Here is a 22105-nt window from a genome sequence, read left to right as displayed (position 1 = left end):
TTCAACAATGTGGCTAAAGGAGGAAAATCCATGGTTATGATCTACTTCTGTAGGGCATTAGTGAGATACACATCAATATTTGACTTTTTTTACTTTTTGTGATTAGGGAATTGAGTAAGATCCATATCAAGTCAATGTTTTTTTGAGGCACCTTGGTGGTGGGTTGATCACCCATTACGTGGGTATCCATGGTTTGAGAGAGGGTGTTAGTTTTACGCACATTGTTTGGTATTTAGTGGGTACTTGGCAACCCATTTTAGAGTTTCCTTAGTTTTCTTGTGTATTGTCCTAGGCTTTTATATACTCCATTTCACTCTTAATTGTTGTGTCACATCGTCTTGCATTAGGAGAATGGGAGACTGGAAACATTGCTGGCCATCATTGTGATGGTGCCTTACTAGTATTGTATTCTAGATCTCGTGCATTGCCAATTTATTTTGAGTTTCTCATGTTCATGTGCTCTTTCTATTGCTCTAGTCATCATTGTGATGGTGCTTGTCGGTATTGTATTGCACATCTCATGCTTCATCTTATGGATTTCATTTCCCATTTATTTTGAGTTTGTCATGTTCATGTATTCTTTCTATTAGTGCTCATGCATTCTCTTTTATGCTTTTGATCATTTGTGCATTCTCGCATGCACTTTTTTTCACAATCAACCACATAATGTCTTACACTATAGACCTCTTGACTAGTTTATTCACTCAAGTTTTATCGTAGACTTGCCTTTTGTTGATTTGGAAGTCCCTTATAGGGCTTGGTTTTAACCTGAGGGGATTTATAAATAGAATCTTTCTTTTCTTTGAAAGAAAAAACTAGTATCGAGTAACATTGATCATTTTAATGTAGAGGCAAAAGTCTTTGGTTATGGGATAAGCAACAAGAGACCTCTAATCAGTTGGCAAATCGCTACGTTGGAGATTATGAACGAGGAATGCGTCATGGTAAAGGCACATTCTACTATGCATCTGGGGCAATGTACAAGGTGATTTTACTCACAAATGTTCAAACTTGTTCAATTTTGTAGTTAAGCTAGTATTGGTTCCAAACCACATAAGTTTTCAAACAAAGATAGTTCTAAACTTAAGTTTGGATATGAATTTAAGCAAAACTTTCCAAATGAAACAAGAATAAAGCTATTGATTTTAAACTTGATGTTTGGATCTGAATTTAAGGAGAGAGTTAGTTTTTCTCTATTATGAGCTTGGACATATCTTTAATGGCTTACTATGGATATAATGATGATCCAAGAGGAGTACAATGAAGAGTGTCTAGTTCTCAAGGATTAATCTACTTGATATCTAATGATTTTTTCCTCTAGATAAAAGTTTGTCTAATAACTCACTAAATATTTAGAATTTGTAAAATGTGTCTAATAACAATTGTAGATCTTTTTAAGGGCTAAAACTTTTATTTTTATACCATCCTCAAAATATGAACTAGTAAAAAGTTACATTACATGAAAAATAGTTGTTCGAGAGGATTTTTATGATGAAGCATATGCAATAGCTAGACTACTTTCAAATGTCTCTTCTATATAGCCTGTTACATAAATAAAGACTTAATATGCTTAAACTTGAAACTTTTATAAAATAAAACAAAGCTATGATTTACTATGAAATAAACTTCAAAAACTTTTTAGCTATAACACCTTGTTTGCATAGCTAAGTCCATGCTATAATCCAAATTCAGAGAAGAACGAATTGGATCAATTCTAGTCAACCAATTGTGGATATAAGGCTATCCAAAATACGATAAGTGTACTTGCAATATTCATTTACAGTGATTTGTCTTGTGGATTGCAATTGTTCCATGGTGTTCGCCTTTATACACTGATATCATATAATTGAAAACTCGGAGCATAGTCAAGCTCTGATACCAATGTTACGAAGCGGAACACGCGACGAATCTAGCAAATCAAATCTCAATCATAAACAACTTTATGACACATCTAATAGAACTTAGTGGAAAAGTTTAATAAATCAAACATCTCGACTATTAAATACAAACAACATTATAATACATAAGAGGATTTGAATAACTCAATAGATTGAGAATGACAAGAGAAAAACATTAGGCCCAACCTCCCCCATAGCAAAAGCTATGGTTTGCCATCTTCAATTATATATTATAGTTTTACATGTATATTTGCATTCATATCTTACATATAATTACAAAGAAAGTACAAATATTAATTGAAAAATAGAGTTTTAAAAGTAAAGAGGTATTCTATAACATGCTGCAGTTGCTGCAGAAAATTCTGTGCTCTGAATCTTGACGTTTTGACATCACCATCGCGTCCGAAGCATACAAAAATCCCCAAAACGACTCTTAAAGCTCTGAATTTCGATTCCGGATGAGAGACAAATAGAAAAACTCAGTTTTCACCATGTTCTCCTATTTTACATGCAATCCTGTTGCTTTTATAAAGAAAGCTAGAAAAGCCTTTTAAAACTTAACCACATTATGAAAGTAAGGTATTCCATAAAGAATGCTTATTTCAATAAAAATATATCTTAAATCTCATATTCTAAAGTAATCTACATTAAAAACAAATAAATTAATAGTACTAAGGACAATGATCTAATTATTACTAAAGAAGTTTAAATTTATAACTTACAAATAGAGTGATAATTTTAATAATATAATATCATATAAATACATAATATTATATATTATACATAAGATAACTAATCATATTTATAAAATTTACGCTTAGACTTACGCTAATGCCTAGTGCTACCCAAAGCCACCGCTACCTGCTCTACACATCAACTGAAGCATTCACAATTATTTATAAATAAAATAAATAAACAATAGTGAATACCTAGCAATCTGCAGCTACAAATAATTAAAATAGGTTGGAGCACTGTCATAATCTTAATTTAATTCAAGTGCGCACTCTAAACTCGTAAAAGCTAAATTAATTAATATGAATTTTGCGGAATCACCACGCTCGAGAAGGACAGGCGTCCCCGTCAACTTCTCGCACAAGGAATCCACCTTATGTACGAGCCCCGGTCAACAAATAAATTTTACAGAATCCACCGTAAAATCTCAAGGAATCCACCGTGACTATACCTCCTGGCATCAAGTTGTGTGGCAAGGGAAAGCTCTCTTATTTGCACCATAGTGCATGAGAATGTCCCTAGTCAATCTAAGAGAATGAAGTCATCTAAGCACTAGGGGCTAGTTGGTTGAGTGGGTGTGGTAGCTTTCATGATAGATACTATGATAGAAGAGGAGTCCCGACCCATTGGCATGCTTAATCCATAGCTCATTCCAATCCCACTCTTGGCATACCCTAGTTATGCACAACCATGGATGGCCAATAAGCAATGGGTACGATTCTTCCAATGTTGGAATGTCTACTACGAGGAAGGACATGTAGAATTCGAGGACTTTGTGTATTAGAACCTCTTCAAGCAATCCCATTGGTTGCACTTCCCAATATCTGCTACGTGAATGACAAAGTCCCTAGTCAATCTAAGAGAATGAAGTCATCTAAGCACTAGGGGCTAATTGGTTAAGTGGGTGTGGTAGCTTTCATGATAGATACTATGATAGAAGAGGAGTCCCGACCCTTTCTCTAATTGCAGTGGTGTTAGTCCATTGGCATGCTTAATCCATAGCTCATTCCAATCCCACTCTTGGCATACCCTAGTTATGCACAACCATGGATGGCCAATAAGCAATGGGTACGATTCTTTCAATGTTGGAATGTCTACTACGAGGAAGGACATGTAGAATTCGAGGACTTTGTGTATTAGGACCTCTTCAAGCAATCCCATTGGTTGCACTTCCCAATATCTGCTACGTGAATGACAAAAGGAGCAAGTCAAGTAATTATAAGCCCTAGTGTTTGAAAATGTGGTCCCTTTAATCTCAATTGAGAGTTGTGGGCTAAGAGAGTCAATAATAAATGAAAGTCCAAAATAAGGTGATGATCGACATTAGTAGATGTTGGGGTTCTAATTGTGTTAGATTGTGGATCCTTGACTTGATTGAAAATATTTTGTAGATATTATAAACTACAGGACCCCTTCAACCAATCCCATTGGTTGCACTTCCCAATATATTGCTACGTGAATGACAAAAAGAGAAAGTCGAGTAATTGTAAGCCCTAGTGTTTAAAAATGTGGTCCCTTTAATCTCAACCGAGAGTTATGGGCTATGAGAGTCAATAATAAATGAAAGTCTAAAATAAGGTGACAATCGACATTAGTAGATGTTGGGGTTCTAATGATTGTGGATCCTTGACTTGATTGAGAATATTTTGTAGATATTTCTAAACTACAGGACCCCTTCAACCAATCCCATTGGTTGCACTTCCCAATATCTGCTACGTGAATGATAAAAGGAGCAAGTCGAGTAATTGTAAGCCCTAGTGTTTAAAAATGTGGTCCCTTTAATCTCAACCGAGAGTTGTGGGCTATGAGAGTCAATAATAAATGAAAGTCCAAAATTAGATGACAATCAACATTAATAGATGTTGGAGTTTACCAATATTGGTGGTTCAGAGTTTCTTGGAGGGACTTTAGCTACTTGTGGTTGTGTTCCTGTGAGAACAACCATCAAGGGGGTGTGTCACGCGGACATATATTTTTGAAACCTCACTTAACATGTGGATTACATACTTGTGATTGTGTTCCTGTGAGAACAAACATCAAGGGGGTGTGTCATGAGGACATGTATTTTTGAAACCTCACTTAACATGTGGATTAATTTTTAATCACGTGGTTAAGTAAATGTTGCATATGTGAGGTGTAATTGGGGTTAGAGTAAATTTACGAGCTCGGGACCCGAGAAAATCACAGGATGTCAAAGGCAGAAGTTGCTATAAGTTATGCCACACAAGTCCTTGGTGGTATCTTGTGCTAGTTGTTGGCCTAGGTCATTCATTTGGCCATAAGTGTCATTTGGTGATACTAGGGAAGTGGCGTTTAATGGTACCTAACGTCAATTTGATGGTCAAAGATGGTATAGAGACACTCGGGAATGGAAGTTGCCTAGCCAATTTAATTATTGGCTAGTTATATTATTTTTCACGGCACACAAATAATTATTAGACTAATTTTTAATATTTAAAGACTAAAAATTAATATTTAATCATTGATAATGTTGGAAAAACCATTTGGAAAGGCTGTTACTTGCAAAAAATGCCCATGTAAGACTCAAAAACGTCTTTAGAGGCTTGAGAGAGACATTTTTAGTGCATTAAACTTCCAAGAGAGAGGGAGAAGATACTGTTGAGACAGGACATCAATAGTAAGTAAGTGATTTTCTTCAGCTCTTTGTATCTATAAGCTGTTGAGATAGGGCAGCAGCAGTAAATGATAGAGTTTCTTCAGTTCTTCGCAAAGAAAGTCTGAAATTTCTCTCTCCTTACCACTCTCTCTCATCTCCTAGCCTTTCTATAGCCTTGCTCTGAAGATTACAGCATTGAGATCACCAGAGGCTAAGAAATTTCGGATTTCTCTGCTATAAATCCTAATATGTAAGAGCAATTAGAATTTAGCTGTAGCCTCGGGAAGTATGCCAAAAATTGGAAGCTTCAAGACTCCGATTCACACGGCTAAAGTTGTTTTCAATCGAATTCAGGTGGAGGTGCCTCAATGAATTTGGGACATTTTTAATCTCCATCAAAGCAGGTTAAGGCTTATTGATTGCCCGAATTAAGGAGCAAATCAAATTGAAGACTTGCTGGTCATTTTGGATAGCAAGGGGAGTTGGAATACCAAAAGGGATTGGGAGAATCCCCTTGTACATTAACTTTTTCTTTAATTAAGTTAAATAAATATTGAAAGGGAGGAGGTCATTTTGGAGAGCAAGGGGAGTTGTAATACCAAAAGGGATTGGAAGAATCCCCTTGTACATCAACTTTTTCTTTAATTAAGTTAAATAAATATCAAAAGGGAGGTGGAAGGTTGGTTACATGTATCGTATGCCAAAAGGTAAAGCATGATAGAAAAAAGATGCCAGGTTTGTTGCTGCCCTTGCCTATTCTAGATTGGCCTTGGTATTGATCATTTTGGATAGCAAGGGGAGTTGAAATACCGAAAGGGATTGGGAGAATCCCCTTGTATATCAACATGTTCTTTAATTAAGTTAAATAAATACTGAAAGGAAGGATGAAAGTTGGTTACATGCATCGTATGCCAGAAGGTAAAGCATGATAGGCAAAAGATACCGGGTTTGTTCCAGCCCTTGCCTATTCAAGATAGGCCTTGGTAGAGTATTGCAATGGACTTTATTTTTTAGCTTCCTAAGATATCTATAGGGTAAAGGCTAATTGACTGCCTGAATTAAGGGGCAAATTGGATTGAAGACTTGTTGGTCATTTTGGCTAGCAAGGGAAGTTGAAATACCGAAAGGGATTGGAGAATCCCCTTGTACGTCAAATTCTTCTTTAATTAAGTAAATAAATACGAAAGGGAGGATGAAGGTTGGTTGTATCGTATGCTAGAAGGTAAAGCATGATAGGCAAAAGATGTCGGGTTTGTTGCAACCCTTGCCTATTCCAGATAGGCCTTGGTATTGATCATTTTGGACAGCAAGGAGAGTTGGAATACCAAAAGGGATTGAGAAGAATTCCCTTGTACATCTTCTTCTTCTTTAATTAAGTTAAATAAATATCGAAAGGGAGGAGGAAGGTTGGTTACATGCATCGTATGCTAGAAGGTATATGGTATAGACTATCATTTGTAGGTTTAGTAAACAAGCCCATTTCATTTCGGTGATGAGGAAGAAAATAAAGGCTGATCGTATGGCACAATTATTTTTGGAGCACATCTTTAAGTATTATGGTATGCCAGAGTCGATCATTAGTAATCGAAACCTCTGGATGATCAATTTTTCTTGAAAGGGGTTATTTGAGAATATGGGTACCATGCAGAGATTCTCATCATCCTTCCATCTGCAGACTAAGGATAAGATCTTCGAGGGAAAAGATCCATTTGAGGTGGTGGAGGGTGGCAAGAAGGTACCACCTATTCTGCAAACTAAGGATAAGATCTTCGAGGCTGATCGTTATATATGGAAAACTTGGATCTAGCTAGCCTATGCAAAGATAAAATATGCACTTCAGAGATCTCAAGAAAAGCAAAAGACGATAGGTGATTGCCACAGACGTGCTTTGCAGTTTGCAGAGGGTGATTATGTATTGCTGTGTTTTGAAAAGGCAAGGTTGGAAAAGATGAAAGGAAGAGAAAGATTGTATCCGAAGTTGAGTATGAGACACTATAGGCCCTTCCAGGGGGTTGAAGAAGATCAACAATGTGGCATATTGGTTGAAATTTCCTCCATATTGGTGGATACACAATGCCTTTCATGTCAGTTTGTTGAGGCCTTTTCATGGTGATGTGCCAAAGGATATGTTTGCTGAAATTTAGCCTGAGGTTGAGGAGTTGGATGAGATTTTGGTACCGGAGCATATTTTGACACACAAGGAAAAAAAGTCAAAGGTAAAGTTTCCAGGAGATACTTGGTGAAATTTCAGAATTATTCACCAATGGATACTGAATGGATGGAAGAGGATGACTTGGCAGACCATCCTCAGTTGTTGTAGCTTTACCTAGATGCCTTTTAGTTAGAGCCAACTTTAGTTCGGGCTCCGTAAGGTTCAATAGAGTAAGGGTTCGGAGTATTGTCTGATGCTCAAGGAGGGGGGGATAGCACTTCCACTTCTTCAGTTATGGACAGCTCACATATGTAGTAGATCTTGGATGTATTCAACATGCATCTAAGGCACTGTGCTGACAGTATGTTTGCCATGAGATCACTACTTAGTGTACTAGTCACTGTGAGATGTATTAGCACTCGAACTTTACTTTTGCATCAACTTATGATCAATTTAGCATAAACTTTGTCTCAATTTTGAGACAAATTCTGATGGGGGAGGGGGTAGCACTTCCACTTCTTCAGTTATGGACAGCTCACATATGTAGTGAGTCTTGGATGTATTCAACATGCATCCAAGGTACTGCGCTGACAGTATGTTTGCCATGAGGTCACTACTTAGTGTACTAGTCACTGCGTAAGGTTCAATAGAGTAAGGGTTTAGAGTATTGCCTGATGCTCAAGGAGGGGGGGATAGCACTTCCACTTCTTCAGTTATGGACAGCTCACATATGTAGTGGATCTTGGATGTATTCAACATGTATCTAAGGTACTGCGCTGACAGTATGTTTGCCATGAGATCACTACTTAGTGTACTAGTTACTGGAGATGTATCAGCACTGGAACTATAATTTTGCATCAACTTATGATCAATTTAGCATAAACTTTGTCTCAATTTTGAGACAAATTTTGATGGGGGAGGGGATAGCACTTCCACTTCTTCAGTTATGGACAGCTCACATATGTAGTGAGTTTTGGATGTATTCAACATGCATCCAAGGTACTATGTTTGCCATGAGGTCACTACTTAGTGTACTAGTCACTGTGAGATGTATGTAGCACTGGAACTATACTTTTGCATCAACTTATGATCAATTTAGCATGAATTTTGTCTCAATTTTGAGACAAATTCTGATTAATTTCAACTTAGTTTTTTATGAGCTTGAGAACCATTTATGGTCACTTTTGGGATCAGTTTCGCATTAGTTTTTTTATTTATTGCTAGTCAGTATTTGCAATGAGTTTGTGATCTGTTTGGGATCACATTTGCAACAGTTTGTAATTAGTTCTCAGATCAGCAACAAGTGATCAGTTTATGATCAAATTACGCTAAGTTTTCAATAGTTTACATCTAGTTCCATGGACAACAATATCTGTTATGATGCCATTGATGTTTTAGCCACGGTTTATGCTTCGTTATGCTATGCGATGGTTTGGTTTTGCCACATGAGTTGAGCTCATGAGAAATAGACATGTTACATAATAATTTGGCGATGTTTTTGAGATTCTTTGTGAGTCTTATGTTATGTTATGATTGGTTGGTAATTTTCAGCTTGTGCTGGGCATATGGAATGGTTGAGCAACAATGTGCAATGTTGTATTAACTATGATGCCCTGTGAAAATTCCAATTCACTATTTTGGTTTTGATGCATTTGGCAGTGCAATCGAGGACGATTGCAAGGATTTTAAGAGGGAGGGTTGTCATAAGGACATGTATTTTTGAAACCTCACTTAACATATGGATTAATTTTTAATCACATGGTTAGATAAATGTTGCACATGTGAGGTGTTACAAGGGTTAGAGTAAATTCAGGAGCCTGGGATGCGAGAAAACCACGGGATGTCAAAGGCAGAAGTTGCTGTAAGTTATGTTGTACATATACCTGGTGGTATCTGGTGCTAGTTGTTGGCCTAGATCATTCATTTGGCCATAAGTATCAGTTTTGATGACACTAGAAAAGTGACATTTAATGGTATCTAATGCCAATCTTATGGTCAAAGATGGCGCAGAGCACTCGGGAATGAAAGTTGCCTAACCAATATAATTATTGGCCCAGTTTGATTATTTTTCAGGGCAGAAAAATAATTATTAGATTAATTTTCAATATTTAAATACTGAAAACTAATATTTAATCATGGATAATGCTGGAAAAACCATTTGAGAAGATTGTCACTTGTCCAAAATTCCCGTGCAAGATGGAAAAACGTCTTTAGAGGTTGGAGCAAAGCATTTTTAGTGTATTCAGTCTGCAAAACAGAGGGAGGAGATGCTGCTGGTCTGATTTGTAGCCATTATTGGAGGACCTTCTGAGGCAGCTAGGGGAAGGAGAAGACCAATGAACAGCAGGTGACAACATCTATAGGCTGTTGAGACAAGGTAACAGTAGTAAATAACTGATTTTCTTCAGTTCTTTGCATCTACAAGCTGTTGAGACAGGGCACCAACAGTAAATGACAGATTTTTTTCATTTCTTCGAGAAGAAAGTTTGAATTCTCTCTCCTCAACATTCTGTCTCATCTCCCAGCCGTTCTACAGCCTTGCTCCGAAGATTACAGCATTGAGATTACCAAAGGCTGAGAAATTTCAGATTTCTCTGCTGGTCATTTTGGATAGTAAGGGGAGTTGGAATATCGAAAGGGATTGGGAGAATCCCATTGTACATTAACTTTTTCTTTAATTAAGTTAAATAAATACCGAAGGGGTGTCAGTTTTGGGGCCAAGAGGGTATCCAATGTCCAAAATTATATGGTAAAGTGTGCATTTCAGTTTTATGAGTTTGTTAATTGTTGTAAACAACAAGAGGAGTTGGAATACCGAAAGGGATTGGGAAAATCCCATTGTATATCAACTTCTTCTTTAATTAAGTTAAATAAATAGCGAAAGGGAGGTCAGTCTTGGGGCCAATAGGGAGTCTAATATCCAAGATTATATGGTAAAGTGTGCATTTCAGTTTTGTGAATTTGTTAATTGCTATAAATAGTGCTTAACAAGGTTATTTATCACCCTATTGGAGGAGGAAGGCTGGTTACAGGGTGAGGGTGCTAGTGGTAGGGGAAGTGATATCAATCAAGTTCATGGTTTGAGATGCTTTTGCATTTTTGGTTTTGGGGTAGTCTCAAATATAATGGTCACGAGAACTTTGAAGGGTTTCCTTCAAGGATGATGCATCTACTTGATAGTGTCTCTATTCTCCATACCTATAGCACAATATGAGGCAATTAGGGGGGTTATGAAGAGGCCTTCGTCTTGTGGGGGTGGTATGGAAGAGGCAACATATGCATGGAAGAGTAGTGAGAAAAGGAGGATTTATAGAGGGTGGAAAGGTGGAGTGGGGTACTAGGTAATAAGAATTGTTGCCTTGTTGTAAATGAGAAAGATGAGAGGATGCAAGTAACTTAATGAGAAAGATGAGAGGGTGCAAATGGACTTACCTAGGGGAGTGGGTGGGGTGGGGTACTAGGTAATAAGAATTGTTGCCTTGTTGTAAATGAGAAAGATGAGAGGGTGCAAGTAACTTAATGAGAAAGATGAGAGGGTGCAAGTGGACTTACCTGGGGGAGTGGTTTGAGTCCTTTAAGGTAGTAACATTTGCAATCTTCATGGCCCATCTTGTGGTAGAAACTGCGAAATTTATGCCAAGGGCACTCGTTTGGTGGGGTACTAAGTAACAAGAATTGTTGCCTTGTTGTAAATAAGAAACTTGAGTGGACTTACCTAGGGGAGTGGTTTGAGTCCTTTAAGGTAGTAACATTTGTGATCTTCATGGCCCATCTTGCGGTAGAAACTGCGAAATTTATGCCAAGGGCACTCGTTTGGCGGGGTACTAAGTAACAAGAACTGTTGCCTTGTTGTAAATAAGAAACTTTGAGTGGACTTACCTAGGGGAGTGGTTTGAGTCCTTTAAGGTAGTAACATTTGTGATCTTCATGGCCCATCTTGCGGCAGAAACTATGAAATTTATGCCAAGGGCACTCCGTTGGCACATGCACTTATTGTTAACAATCGGTACACTAACAATGGTAGCCATGTTATGCCAGAAGCAACTACACTCTTGAGTTTCTTGATCTCCTTCCTCAAGAGCTCTATTGTACTCTTGAGTTCCTCAATCTCCTTCCTTAAGAGCTTTATTACACATTGCTCCCCTGTTTGTGTTTTCTCTATTGTGCAACAACATCATCAGAGGTATTCGATGATGAGGGTAAGAATGTACCTGTTTGTAAGGAGAGTTTGCGTATATTCTCAATCCTTACTGTCAATTGTCGAGACCATCTAGGCTGGCAAAGATATCCAAAGTTTCGAGAATCTTCTATTGAGTGCTTGGCGGAAGTGCTCTAGTAACCCATTGTTGTGCCATGAAGTCTCCACGGTAAGTTGGAAGGTGCACGACTAATACTTTCGCTCGTATGAGGAGATCGGACACCATGTCTTCATCAGTGTACTTGAGTGAATTGAGCTCTTGGATAATGCGATCTTCTCAATTTCCCAGATGGTAAGCCTTAAGGAGCTTGTCCTTGAGGGATGCCCAAGTTGCAAAGTGGTTCTTTGGAAATTGTCTACAACGTCCTCCCTATCTAGCCCTCTATTTTGATATGAACTATAGAATTGGTGGACATCATTTTCAAGATCTTTAGTGGGGCCAAAAAGCTCACGTATGGTGCTCCCATTCAATGTACAATGACCTCTTCAATCAAGCCCATTGAGTGCACTTCCCTTATATCCACCATACTACTAATGGCAAATGGAGCAAGTTGGATAGTCTTAAAACCCAGTGTGAGAAGTGTGGTTTTGGACATTGCGCTTATTCTTAGGTCGTTATCCATTAGAGCACCGCACCCTTAATTGTGTGCCCTCTAACTTCTATTGAGATTCGGTGGCTACAAGAGAGCAATGATATGATATGTAGTATCAAGTGTCAATTGACATTGGTAGATCCTAGTGGTTTATTTTGAAAAGATGGAAATGTATATGATTTTGGGCCCTTGACAAGATCAAGGATATTCTATACATATTCTCAAACTAGAGGACTAAGAATAGAAGCTTAAGATTGAGACAGTGCTTCATCTTTTTGTCTGCTGCCCTGTTGCGAGACAGATTTGGAGTTTTGTTTCCTGTGTGTGGTTCTCGTTGATTGCGCACCGGATATCAGCTCGTTCATGGATTATGGGAAAGATGACCTCCATGACCTCTTTGCATTCAGATTATTCTTGCCTTTTCCATTTCCTTAGATGGACAGCCTTAGGATAGACTTATGACATATTTGGCGTACTCAGAATGCCTTCATTTTTGATTTAGTATTTGGCATTCATGGTCATGTGGCCCGAATTCGCGGTTTAGTGTTGTGGCAAATCTCCTCTATGGTATCTGCTGATCTAGTTCTTCCTGACATTGCTGCCCCCTGGCTAGATATTGTTCGCTCCACACCAGCTGTTCTTTCTGTGTGACATTTTCGTGTTTGAGTTGTGTAGACTTTATGTCTGTTGTTGCTGACCTGATGGTCTGATGTAAATATTTACTAAATTTAATTATCTTCACAAAAAAGAAAAAGAAAGGTGAAGCCACTTTTCATTGTTGCAGAGATTGGATGACATTGTTGGCTCATGGGTTTGGTAGAAATCCTAGTGGTTTATTTTGAAAAGATGGAAATGTATTTGATTTTGGGCCGCCCTTGAGAAGATCAAGATATTCTGTACCATATTCTCAAACTAGATGACTAAGAATAGAAGCTTAAGATAGAGAAAGGTGAAGCAACTTTTCATTGTTGTAGAGATTGGATGACATTGTTGGCTTGTGGGTTTGGTACATAGTTGCATTCGTACTGTACCGTACGGACTAGTTTCTTTCGTACGCTTCGTACTGTACCGTACGGTACGTATCCGTACAATTTCGTGCCAAAAAGAGGCTATTTTGGCCTTTGAAGACTAGACCATACAATATCTTCCAACTCCTAAGCCTTATGCTTATTATCATAATTCCAAGTCTCTCTCTCACCACACACACACACACTCTCTCTCTCCCAACTTCCAAGATCACACACACAACACACACAATGAAGAGCCTATTTGTCCATCCACCCTAAACTTTGCTTTGTTCTTTGATGTATTACATATACACTCCCATCTGTCTTCTAGTAGCGCATTGCGCATGTTGTGCATGAGGTTTTTCCTTGTTATCCTCATGTATTCATCCTATCACCTCAAGTGACATTGCCATTGTAGCTCTAAACATGTGTTCTATTATTTATAATCCAAAATAACCAAGTTTTTACTTTTTTTTTTCGTACTAATATCGTACCGTACCTTATAAAATCATAAGGTACCAATTAGTACCGTATTTTATCGTACCGTACTGTATCGTACCTTTCATACCTGACAACCTTGGTTTGGTAGGAAGCCTCATCTATTGCATTATAGCCTTCCCCAAGCCTTGGTATTGTCAATAAGTACTCCTTGGAGTAGAGTGGGATCTTTCTTAGAGAGCAGTTTTCCCTTGCTGAAAACTTATCCTTGAGTTAGCTTTTTGCAAACTTTTTGAGAAGAAATTCTATGAGGGAAATTTTGTGAGTTTTCTTTTTAGAGAGAGAACGAATTTCCAGTAGGATTAAATGTAGAATCTCCAATGGAAAATTTGAGAGTTCTTGACAAAAACAAAGGAAGAGTTTTTGAAGGAAATGAATTTCTAGTTGGATTGCTCACGTGAACACAATTACCAAGGGAGAAAGTACTAGTTTTGGGTGAAGTGATATTAATCAAGTTTGTGGACTCAGTAGTTGGAGTACTTTTGTTCTTGTTGTATAATGATCTTGAGAAACTGAGGAGAGCCTTTTGAAAGGATGCACCCATTCGGTTAATACCGATACTCTCCACACCTACAGTACAACATAGGACAGTTAGGGGGATTGCGAGGGGTCCTTGTTCTTTTGCTGGCAATAGGGACACTAGTAGAGCTACAAGCTGCACTAGTAGAGCTGCACTAGTAGAGCTACAAGCTGCACTGTTCTCGAGTTTCTTGGTTTCTTTCCTTGAGAGCTCTATTGCATGCTGCTCTTCAATTTGAGCTCTCTCCATTTTTAAAGAAGAGTAGTTGTGAGGATATTTATCTACGGGAGTGGTTTGAGGGCCTTGAGATTCAGTCCCCATTGCAGCTGCACTGTTCTCGAGTTTCTTGGTTTCTTTCCTTGAGAGCTCTATTGCATGCTGCTCTTCAATTTGAGCTCTCTCCATTTTTAAAGAAGAGTAGTTGTGAGGATATTTATCTACGGGAGTGGTTTGAGGGCCTTGAGATTCAGTCCCCATTGCACACTAATAGACGTACAAGCAGCCATGTTCTTGAGTTTCTTGATTTCTTTCCTCGAGAGCTCTATTGTGTGCTGCCCTTTAATTTCCGTTTTCTTCATTTTTAAAGCCTGAAATTCTCTTGCTAATTGTGCAAAAATATAATTGGAAGTGCTATAAAATGTAGACAAAAAGGTACCTAATTCCAAGGAAAGCTTGTCAGCGGTCTTCGAAATCACGGAATGCATCAGGATCGGCTGATGCATCTTCAGAAACTTTTATTGGGTGCTTCATAAAAGTGCACGGGTAACCACCCATTGCCATACCATAGGGCCTTGAGATTCGTAGTCTCCATTGCCCACCTTGTGGTAGAAACAATAAATTTTTGCCTAGGGCACTCATTTGGCATATGCCCTTGTTGTGTGGCAATAGATCTACCAACAAGCTGCAAAGCTGCACACTAGTAGACCTACCAGCAGCCATGTTCTTGAGTTTCTTGATTTCTTTCCTCGAGAGCTCTATTGCGTGCTGCTCTTCAATTTCAGTTTTCTTCATTTTTAAAGCTAGAAATTCTCTTGCCAATTGTGGTATAAAATGTAGACAAAAAGGTACCTAATTCCAAGGGAACCTTGTCAGCAGTCTTCGAAATCACGGAATGCATTGGGATTGGCTGATGAGTATTCAGAAACTTTTATTGGGTGCTTCATAAAAAGTGCATGGGTAGCCCATTGCCATACCATCAAGTCACTAGTATATTAGCCTATGTCAAGAAGTGGGGGACTGTCTTTAACAGTATATGTGAGTGAGTTAAGCTTTTGGATGATGCAATCCTTATGGTTTCTTAGATGTGTAAGCTGACAAACTAGGAAAAAACAGGGAAAAGTTCCTCCAAAATAACAGAAACATGACTTAGAAGTAATGATAGAAAAGACTTACAACAGATAGGACTAGACAAAACATCCCCAAGGAGTGTTCAGTCCTATGGAAAAAAATTGGACATGACCTATGCACATGTGTGAATGAAAGCTTTGTGTATATGCTCAAAAGAATAATCCCTTTTTCCTAGTTACATAGTTGATTGCTAGCCAAGTGGATGGTCAGGACTCCTTGTCCTCATTGTGGCCCTTTTGATATACATTGAAGTAGTTATTATAAATGTAAGCTTAATGTTGAAGTTCATTGAAAAAAGTAATAGTTTGGTAGTTTGTTCAATCATAGGGGTTACCCACAACCTAGCAAAGTCTTAATAGAATTAAAGACCTCTAAGACTTTGACACGTTTCACACACAACCTAGCAAAGTTTTAATAGAATTGAAGACCTCTAAAACTATGACACATTTCAACTTGTTAAAGGGAATCGTACATGCTGCTATATTATCCTTTTGGGAATGTAGTTTCAAATTAAATTAAAATTGAATATTAAGGGAACACAATGTGTCGTGCATTGGATTTTGTAGGGAGCATGGATTGATAATAAAAAACATGGTGTTGGGTGCTACATAGATGAAGATGGAACGATTTTATCTGGATACTTTCTCTCTGGTCGCTATCTTCATAAAAATATAGAAGCAAACATGATACCCAAAGAGGTGGGCAATGGACATACTTGCTGTTCTACACTTTTAAAGCAACATATAGTTTTAAAAATAGAACTTTTATTTTTTAACAGCCTCTTCAATCTTTGTTGGAAGGAGAGGAAAATTTTGATTTGGTGAAGGAAAGACTATCAAATGTTTTGAAGCGTCAAAATTCGATCATTAGAGAAGTATATTATCGCTACAGGTTTGTAAGGACTCGTATACCCCAATCCTAATGAACATAGACAACTCACTTTTTAAATGTTTCACTCATGTGTTCCATATAGATCAGTAAGATCTTATTAACACCAGTCCTAAATAATATAGACAACTTGACTGTGGAAGTTTTGCATACTTGTTCCATATAGGTCAGTAAGGCCTTATTTATACTAGTTCTAAATAACATAGATAGCTTGGCTGTTGATATTTGGCATACATGTTTTAGCACAAGTCCAAGTAAGGGCAAGAATTGGGTCTCTATTCTTGAAGTTTTGCATACTTGTTCCATATAGGTCGGTAAGGCCTTATTTATACTAGTCCTAAATAACATAGAGAGCTTGGCTGTTGATATTTGACATACATGTTCTAGCACAAGGCCAAGTAAGGGCAAGAATTGGGTTTCTATCCTTGCTTTTTCTCTAGGTGGGAGGTGGAACCTATCATAGGGAGGGGAAAAGGTTAGGCTTGAGAGGGTCGAGGGGGTGTGGGGACAAACAATTGGTGCATGTGGTGCCATGGGGACCCATGGAGTTCCACCTATAGCTGATTTTCAATTCTTGCTTAAACAAGAATGTCCAGTGTGGATTGAGGTGAAAATTTGTCTTACGATTTATTGGCCTCTATTGAGGGATGCAATGACAGCCATTGTTATGGTTTTGATGCCTTCAAGAATGAGGGTAGGCAACATGAAGTGATTGTACATGTTGTGGCATACCTCAAGGAGAAGGCCCAATTGGTTTTGTCTTAATTGTATTGGTTTTCATCTACTATGGCTTAGATTTAAATGGGGTATCTTTGCAGGCCACTACTTTTGTGGTAAGCTTGGTCACTTTGTGGCCGAGTATCTAGTCCTAGGTTGATGTATGGAATAGAAAGGGTAAGAAGGTTGAAGTTTAGCAGTCAGTGGGTCCTTCATCAGGCTTTGAGGATTTCTCCTGTACATATGTACGTAGAAAGTATAGTGTTGAGAAACACGGATCCTTGACAAGGTCTAGCTATGGAGGACGAAAGTCAATGATAAGAAGCATGATGATTGAGACTAGACACACTAACTGTTACTCAAGTGAATTAGGTTCCAAGATACATTAGCTTAGACTCATAAACACAATCTTGAGTAAAGAGACAAGATTGAAAGTACGAAGTACAATAGCATTTATCATTTAACTTGATGCCAAGTACATGCTTTTATAGTTGAATCATGGTTTTCCTTTTTTCACTGTGCCTATGGAATTCAGGCAGCTTCTCCTGGACTGTTGCATGTCCCTTGCCCTATTGCTCCATACAAAGAAGATGTCTTGGGAGTGTGATTGCATAAATCTCAACACCCCTTCTCAATCACAACCATAAAAAGCACGGAGTATATAGTGGCTGTTATGAGTAGAACCTTGCTAAGTGTAGCTATGGAAAAAACCAACCATATGATTGGAGCATGCAAGTACATACAAGGCTTAAAAAAGTCATTTTGAATAGTGGGAATAGAAGGACTAATGATGATGATGAGACTTGTTATTCTATTCTTGAGTATCTTCTTCTTCTTCTTCTTTTTGGCCTTTTTCTTTAGGAGTTTCTAGTAGACTGGAGACATTATCAAATTTTGGAGAAAGACTTTTCAACAGAATTTCAATGCATACAAATTCATTCTTTTTTAAATTAATCCGTGCAAGTTGAGTTAGTAGACTATTCATATAATTAAGATGGGTCGCAAGGGATGCATTAGTCTTCATATCCAATCAACAATCCATATTTTGAAGATTTAGATTGGGCATCAAACACTGTTGCCAAGTGGTATGAGATGTATCATGTATCACATGTGTCACGAATGTATTAGTCTTCATATCCAACCTGAAAAATTCAATCAACAATTTATATTTTAAAGATTTAGATTGGGCACTACACACTATTCCCAAGTGGCATGAGATGTATCATGTATCACATGTGTCTACATGGTGTATAACTGTCATCAAGCTCAAGCTTAATGATGGCTTGGGCTTTGTCATCGTTCTTTTGCCATACTACTACAAGAGCAGCATCTCTAGGTTTCTTTTCTTAGCCACTAGTTATTGACCAAAGGCCCTTATTCATCTGGATCAACTTGATCCTTATTTGCTAAGTGTGGAAGCCTATTCCTTTGAAGCGGCATGACGGTGAATCTTTCCCCATACTGGATAGCAAGAGTAGCAATAAATCAGCTTCAATAATTGAGGTAAATCCAACAAGAGAGTTATGCCAAAAGGCATAATAGCTATCAATGTTTAAACAACACTATTTAGTATCAAGAGATACTATCTTGAAGCTTAATATTGGATGTTGATGCTTGGATTTCTTGAACCTTCTTTTTGCTAAGTTTGAGGGTTGCACATCAGTATCAAGAGTTGAGAGATCTAAGAGTTCAAAGTGGTCAAAATTGCGCCTAGATTTGGGAAAATGCAAATGTCAAGCATGATGCACATCAGTCTTCTCAATTTTTGTGCTAGGAAGTTGTGCCTTGATTGAAGAGCAACTCTTTAAAAAAAAGTTTGAAGAGATATGGCCCAGTTGAAAAGATATGGTTGCTTCAACAGAGGTAGGTGGTGATGGCTATGAAGGTTAAGAATGGTAGAGTAAAAATGAAGTGAGAGATGAAAGATTCTTGTGGAGCTGAGCTAACTAAAGGTTGTGGGGAGCTAAAGGAGTAGTGAGCTGAGCTAAATCCAACTCACCATGGCTCTGATACCATGTTGAAAAACACAAATTCTTGGGCAAGCTAATAAAAGTTAATAACAAGAAGCATGATGACTGCGGAGACTAGATACATTGACTGTTACTCAAGTGAATTAGGTTCCAAGATAGATTAGCTTGGACTCATAAACACAATCTTGAGTAGTGAGACAAGACTGAAAATACAAAGTATAATAGCATTCTGTTGAGATTTATGCAATCACACTCCTAAGATAGCCTCTTTGCCTAAGGCACAATGAGACACGGGAAACCATTCTACAATATAAAAGCATATACTTGACAATGAGTTAAATAATGAATGCTATTGTACTTTGTACTTTCAATCTTGTCTCTCTACTCAAGATTGTATTTATGAGTCTAAACTAATCTAGCTAGAACCTAATTCACGTGAGAAATAGTCAATGTATCTAGTCTCCGCAGTCATCATGCTTTTTGTCATTGAATTTTGTCCTCCATAGCTAGACCTTGCTCAAGGATTTGTATTTTTCAACATGGTATTAGAGCTGTGGTGAGTTGGATTTAGCTGAGCTCATTGCTCCTCCAGCTGCTCACAACCTTTAGTTAGCTTAGCTCCATAAGAATCTTTCATCTCTCATTTGATTTTCACTCTACCGTTCTTGGCCTTCATAGTCATCACCACCTACCTCTGTTGAAGTAGCTATATCTCTTCAACCACGCCATATCTCTCTTCAAGCTTTCTTCCCAAGAGTTGTTTTTCAGATCAAGCTGTAACTTTTGATACAAAAATTAAGGAGATTGATGCACATCATGCCCAACATTTGCATTTATCCAAATCTGGGCACAGTTTTGAGAGCAACCACTTTGAAGGCTTAGATCTCTCAACTCAGGCAAAATGAGTGAGGCTTCTCCATCTCAAAGGATTTTAGCAGATTCGACTTGTGGAGCTCGTGGAAGGTGATTTATGAGTCGCTAGTCCTGTGTTTTGACTCCCTTGGCTCAAACAACCCACTGCAACTCTAATCCATTGTACCATTGAAATTCCAGCAAGTGCAATCCTCAAACTCAGAAAGAAGAAAGTCAAAGGAGATCAAACATCAATATTCGACATTAAGCTTTAAAATAGTATTTCTTTATACTAAATAGTGTTGTTTAAATACTAATCTAGTATGGAGAAAGATTCACTGTCACATTGCTTTAAAGGAATGAGCTTTCACACTTGGTAGAGAAGGATTATGTTGATCTTGATGAAGAAGGACTTTGGTCAATAACTAGTGGCTAAGAAAAGAAACCCTAAGATGTTGCTCTTGTAGCAATATAGCAAAAGAATGATGATAAAGTCCAAGCCATCATTAAGCATGAGCTTGATGATAGCTATATCCACCATGTAGACATATGTGATACATGATATATTTCATGCCACTTGGGAATAGTGTTTGATGCCTAATCTAAATCTTCAAAATATAGATTGTTGATTGAATTTTTCAAGTTGAATATGAAGGCTAATACATCCATCCCTTAGATCCATCTTAATTATATGGAAAGTCTGCTAACTCAACTTGTAGGGATTAATTTAAAAATGGATGAAGAGTCTTCCTCTAGAATTTTGTAATGTCTCCACCACACTAATTAATATGCGAAATCCAAAGTTGATAGATATTAAAGCATCACTCGAAGAAGAGAAAAAGCTCAAAGGAAAAAAAATAGCAAATACTTCAAAGGAAATATATGTTTTCTATGTCCATAACAAGCACAAAGGGAAGAAAGACATTGTTCGTGACTTCTGTAAAAGAATGGGACACATTGAAAATTTTTGCTATGCTAGGAAAAGATCATAGAAGGCCTATCTAGCAACTTTCAAAGAAGAAGAAGACCATGATGAAGAAGACACTCAAGAACAAAATGACAAGTCTTATCATCATCATGAGTCCTATTCCCACCATTCAGACCGAATCATAAGCTTTGTAATCCTCATGTAACTTGTGCACTACAGTCTTTGTATACTTAATGAGGCCTTGTGACAACCCCAAGCTTTATATGGTTGGTTTTTTCCATGTCTACACTTAGCAAGGTTCTATTCATGACACCTCTGTATACTTGGTGCTTTTTATGGTTGTGATTGAGGAGGGGTGTTGAGATTTATGCAATCATGGTTCTCTTTGTATGGAGCAGTAGGGCAAGGGACATGCAACAGTCTAGGAGAAGCTGCTTGAATCCCATAGGCATGGTGAGAAAAGGGGAACCATCATACAACTATAAAAGCATGTACTTGAGATTGAGTTAATTGATGAATGCTATTGTATTTTGAGTCTTGTCTCTCTACTCAAGATTGTATTTATGAGAACCTAATTCACTTGAGTATCAGTTTAGTGTGTCTACTCTCAATCATCATGCTTCTTGTCATTGACTTCTGTCCTTTATAGCTAGACCTTGCTCAAGGATGCGTGTTTCTTAACACATTCATCATTTAACTCAATGTCAAGTACATGCTTTTATAGTTGTAGGATGGTTTCCCTTTTCTCACTGTGCATATAGGTTTCAGATAGCTTCTTCTAGGCTCTATGACTTCTTAGGAGTGTGATTGCATAAATCCCAACAGATAGATCTTTTGATGTGCCAAATGCACCAACTATAGATCCTTCTACTTCAAAGCAACTGGCTTAGTTGAGATTATGTGATGAGTATTCTCAGGATTGTTCCAAGGACCCACTGATTGATTTGTAAATGCAAGGTTGTTATCCCATGGGATCATAGATATTCTCATTTAGGCACAAAGAATGAAAGGACCCATTGCTCTTCAAAATTTACTTGTCTGGAACAAAATGCTTTTGCGGTTTCAGGTGATTTCTTGGATGATGGGATTTTAGAGACATTGGTAGACAAAGTTCAAGCCCTGGTTGCTTTGGAGTGGGTTTTGCCTTGTGGTAAAAATGGGCTTGAGCTTTTCTTACAGTTCTTTTCT

At 37.8% G+C, this 22105-nt stretch overlaps 1 protein-coding gene across 4 annotated transcripts in view; it reads left to right on the top strand.

The window, feature by feature from the left end:
• Window positions 1–22105, top strand: part of LOC148011785 (uncharacterized) — a 227820-nt gene that overhangs the window by 19788 nt on the left and 185927 nt on the right. The window contains exons 4-6 of one of the 4 annotated variants that reach the window (XM_087670839.1): window positions 850–985; window positions 16129–16260; window positions 16341–16453. The exons of 1 other annotated variant lie outside the window; for it this stretch is intronic. In XM_087670839.1, the coding sequence (XP_087526965.1) occupies window positions 850–985; window positions 16129–16260; window positions 16341–16453 (381 nt within the window). The remainder of the gene's footprint in view (window positions 1–849; window positions 986–16128; window positions 16261–16340; window positions 16454–22105) is intronic. 2 more of the 4 variants (XM_087670840.1, XM_087670841.1) reach the window with 2 other exon arrangements.

Source organism: Lygodium microphyllum, chromosome 28 (assembly GCF_053477565.2).
Source record: "Lygodium microphyllum isolate KBCC chromosome 28, Lygodium_microphyllum_v1.1.10, whole genome shotgun sequence".
Classification (NCBI taxonomy): domain Eukaryota; kingdom Viridiplantae; phylum Streptophyta; class Polypodiopsida; order Schizaeales; family Lygodiaceae; genus Lygodium; species Lygodium microphyllum.
The sequence above is the reverse complement of the archived record's forward strand: the minus strand, read 5'-3'. Positions and strand labels throughout refer to the sequence as shown.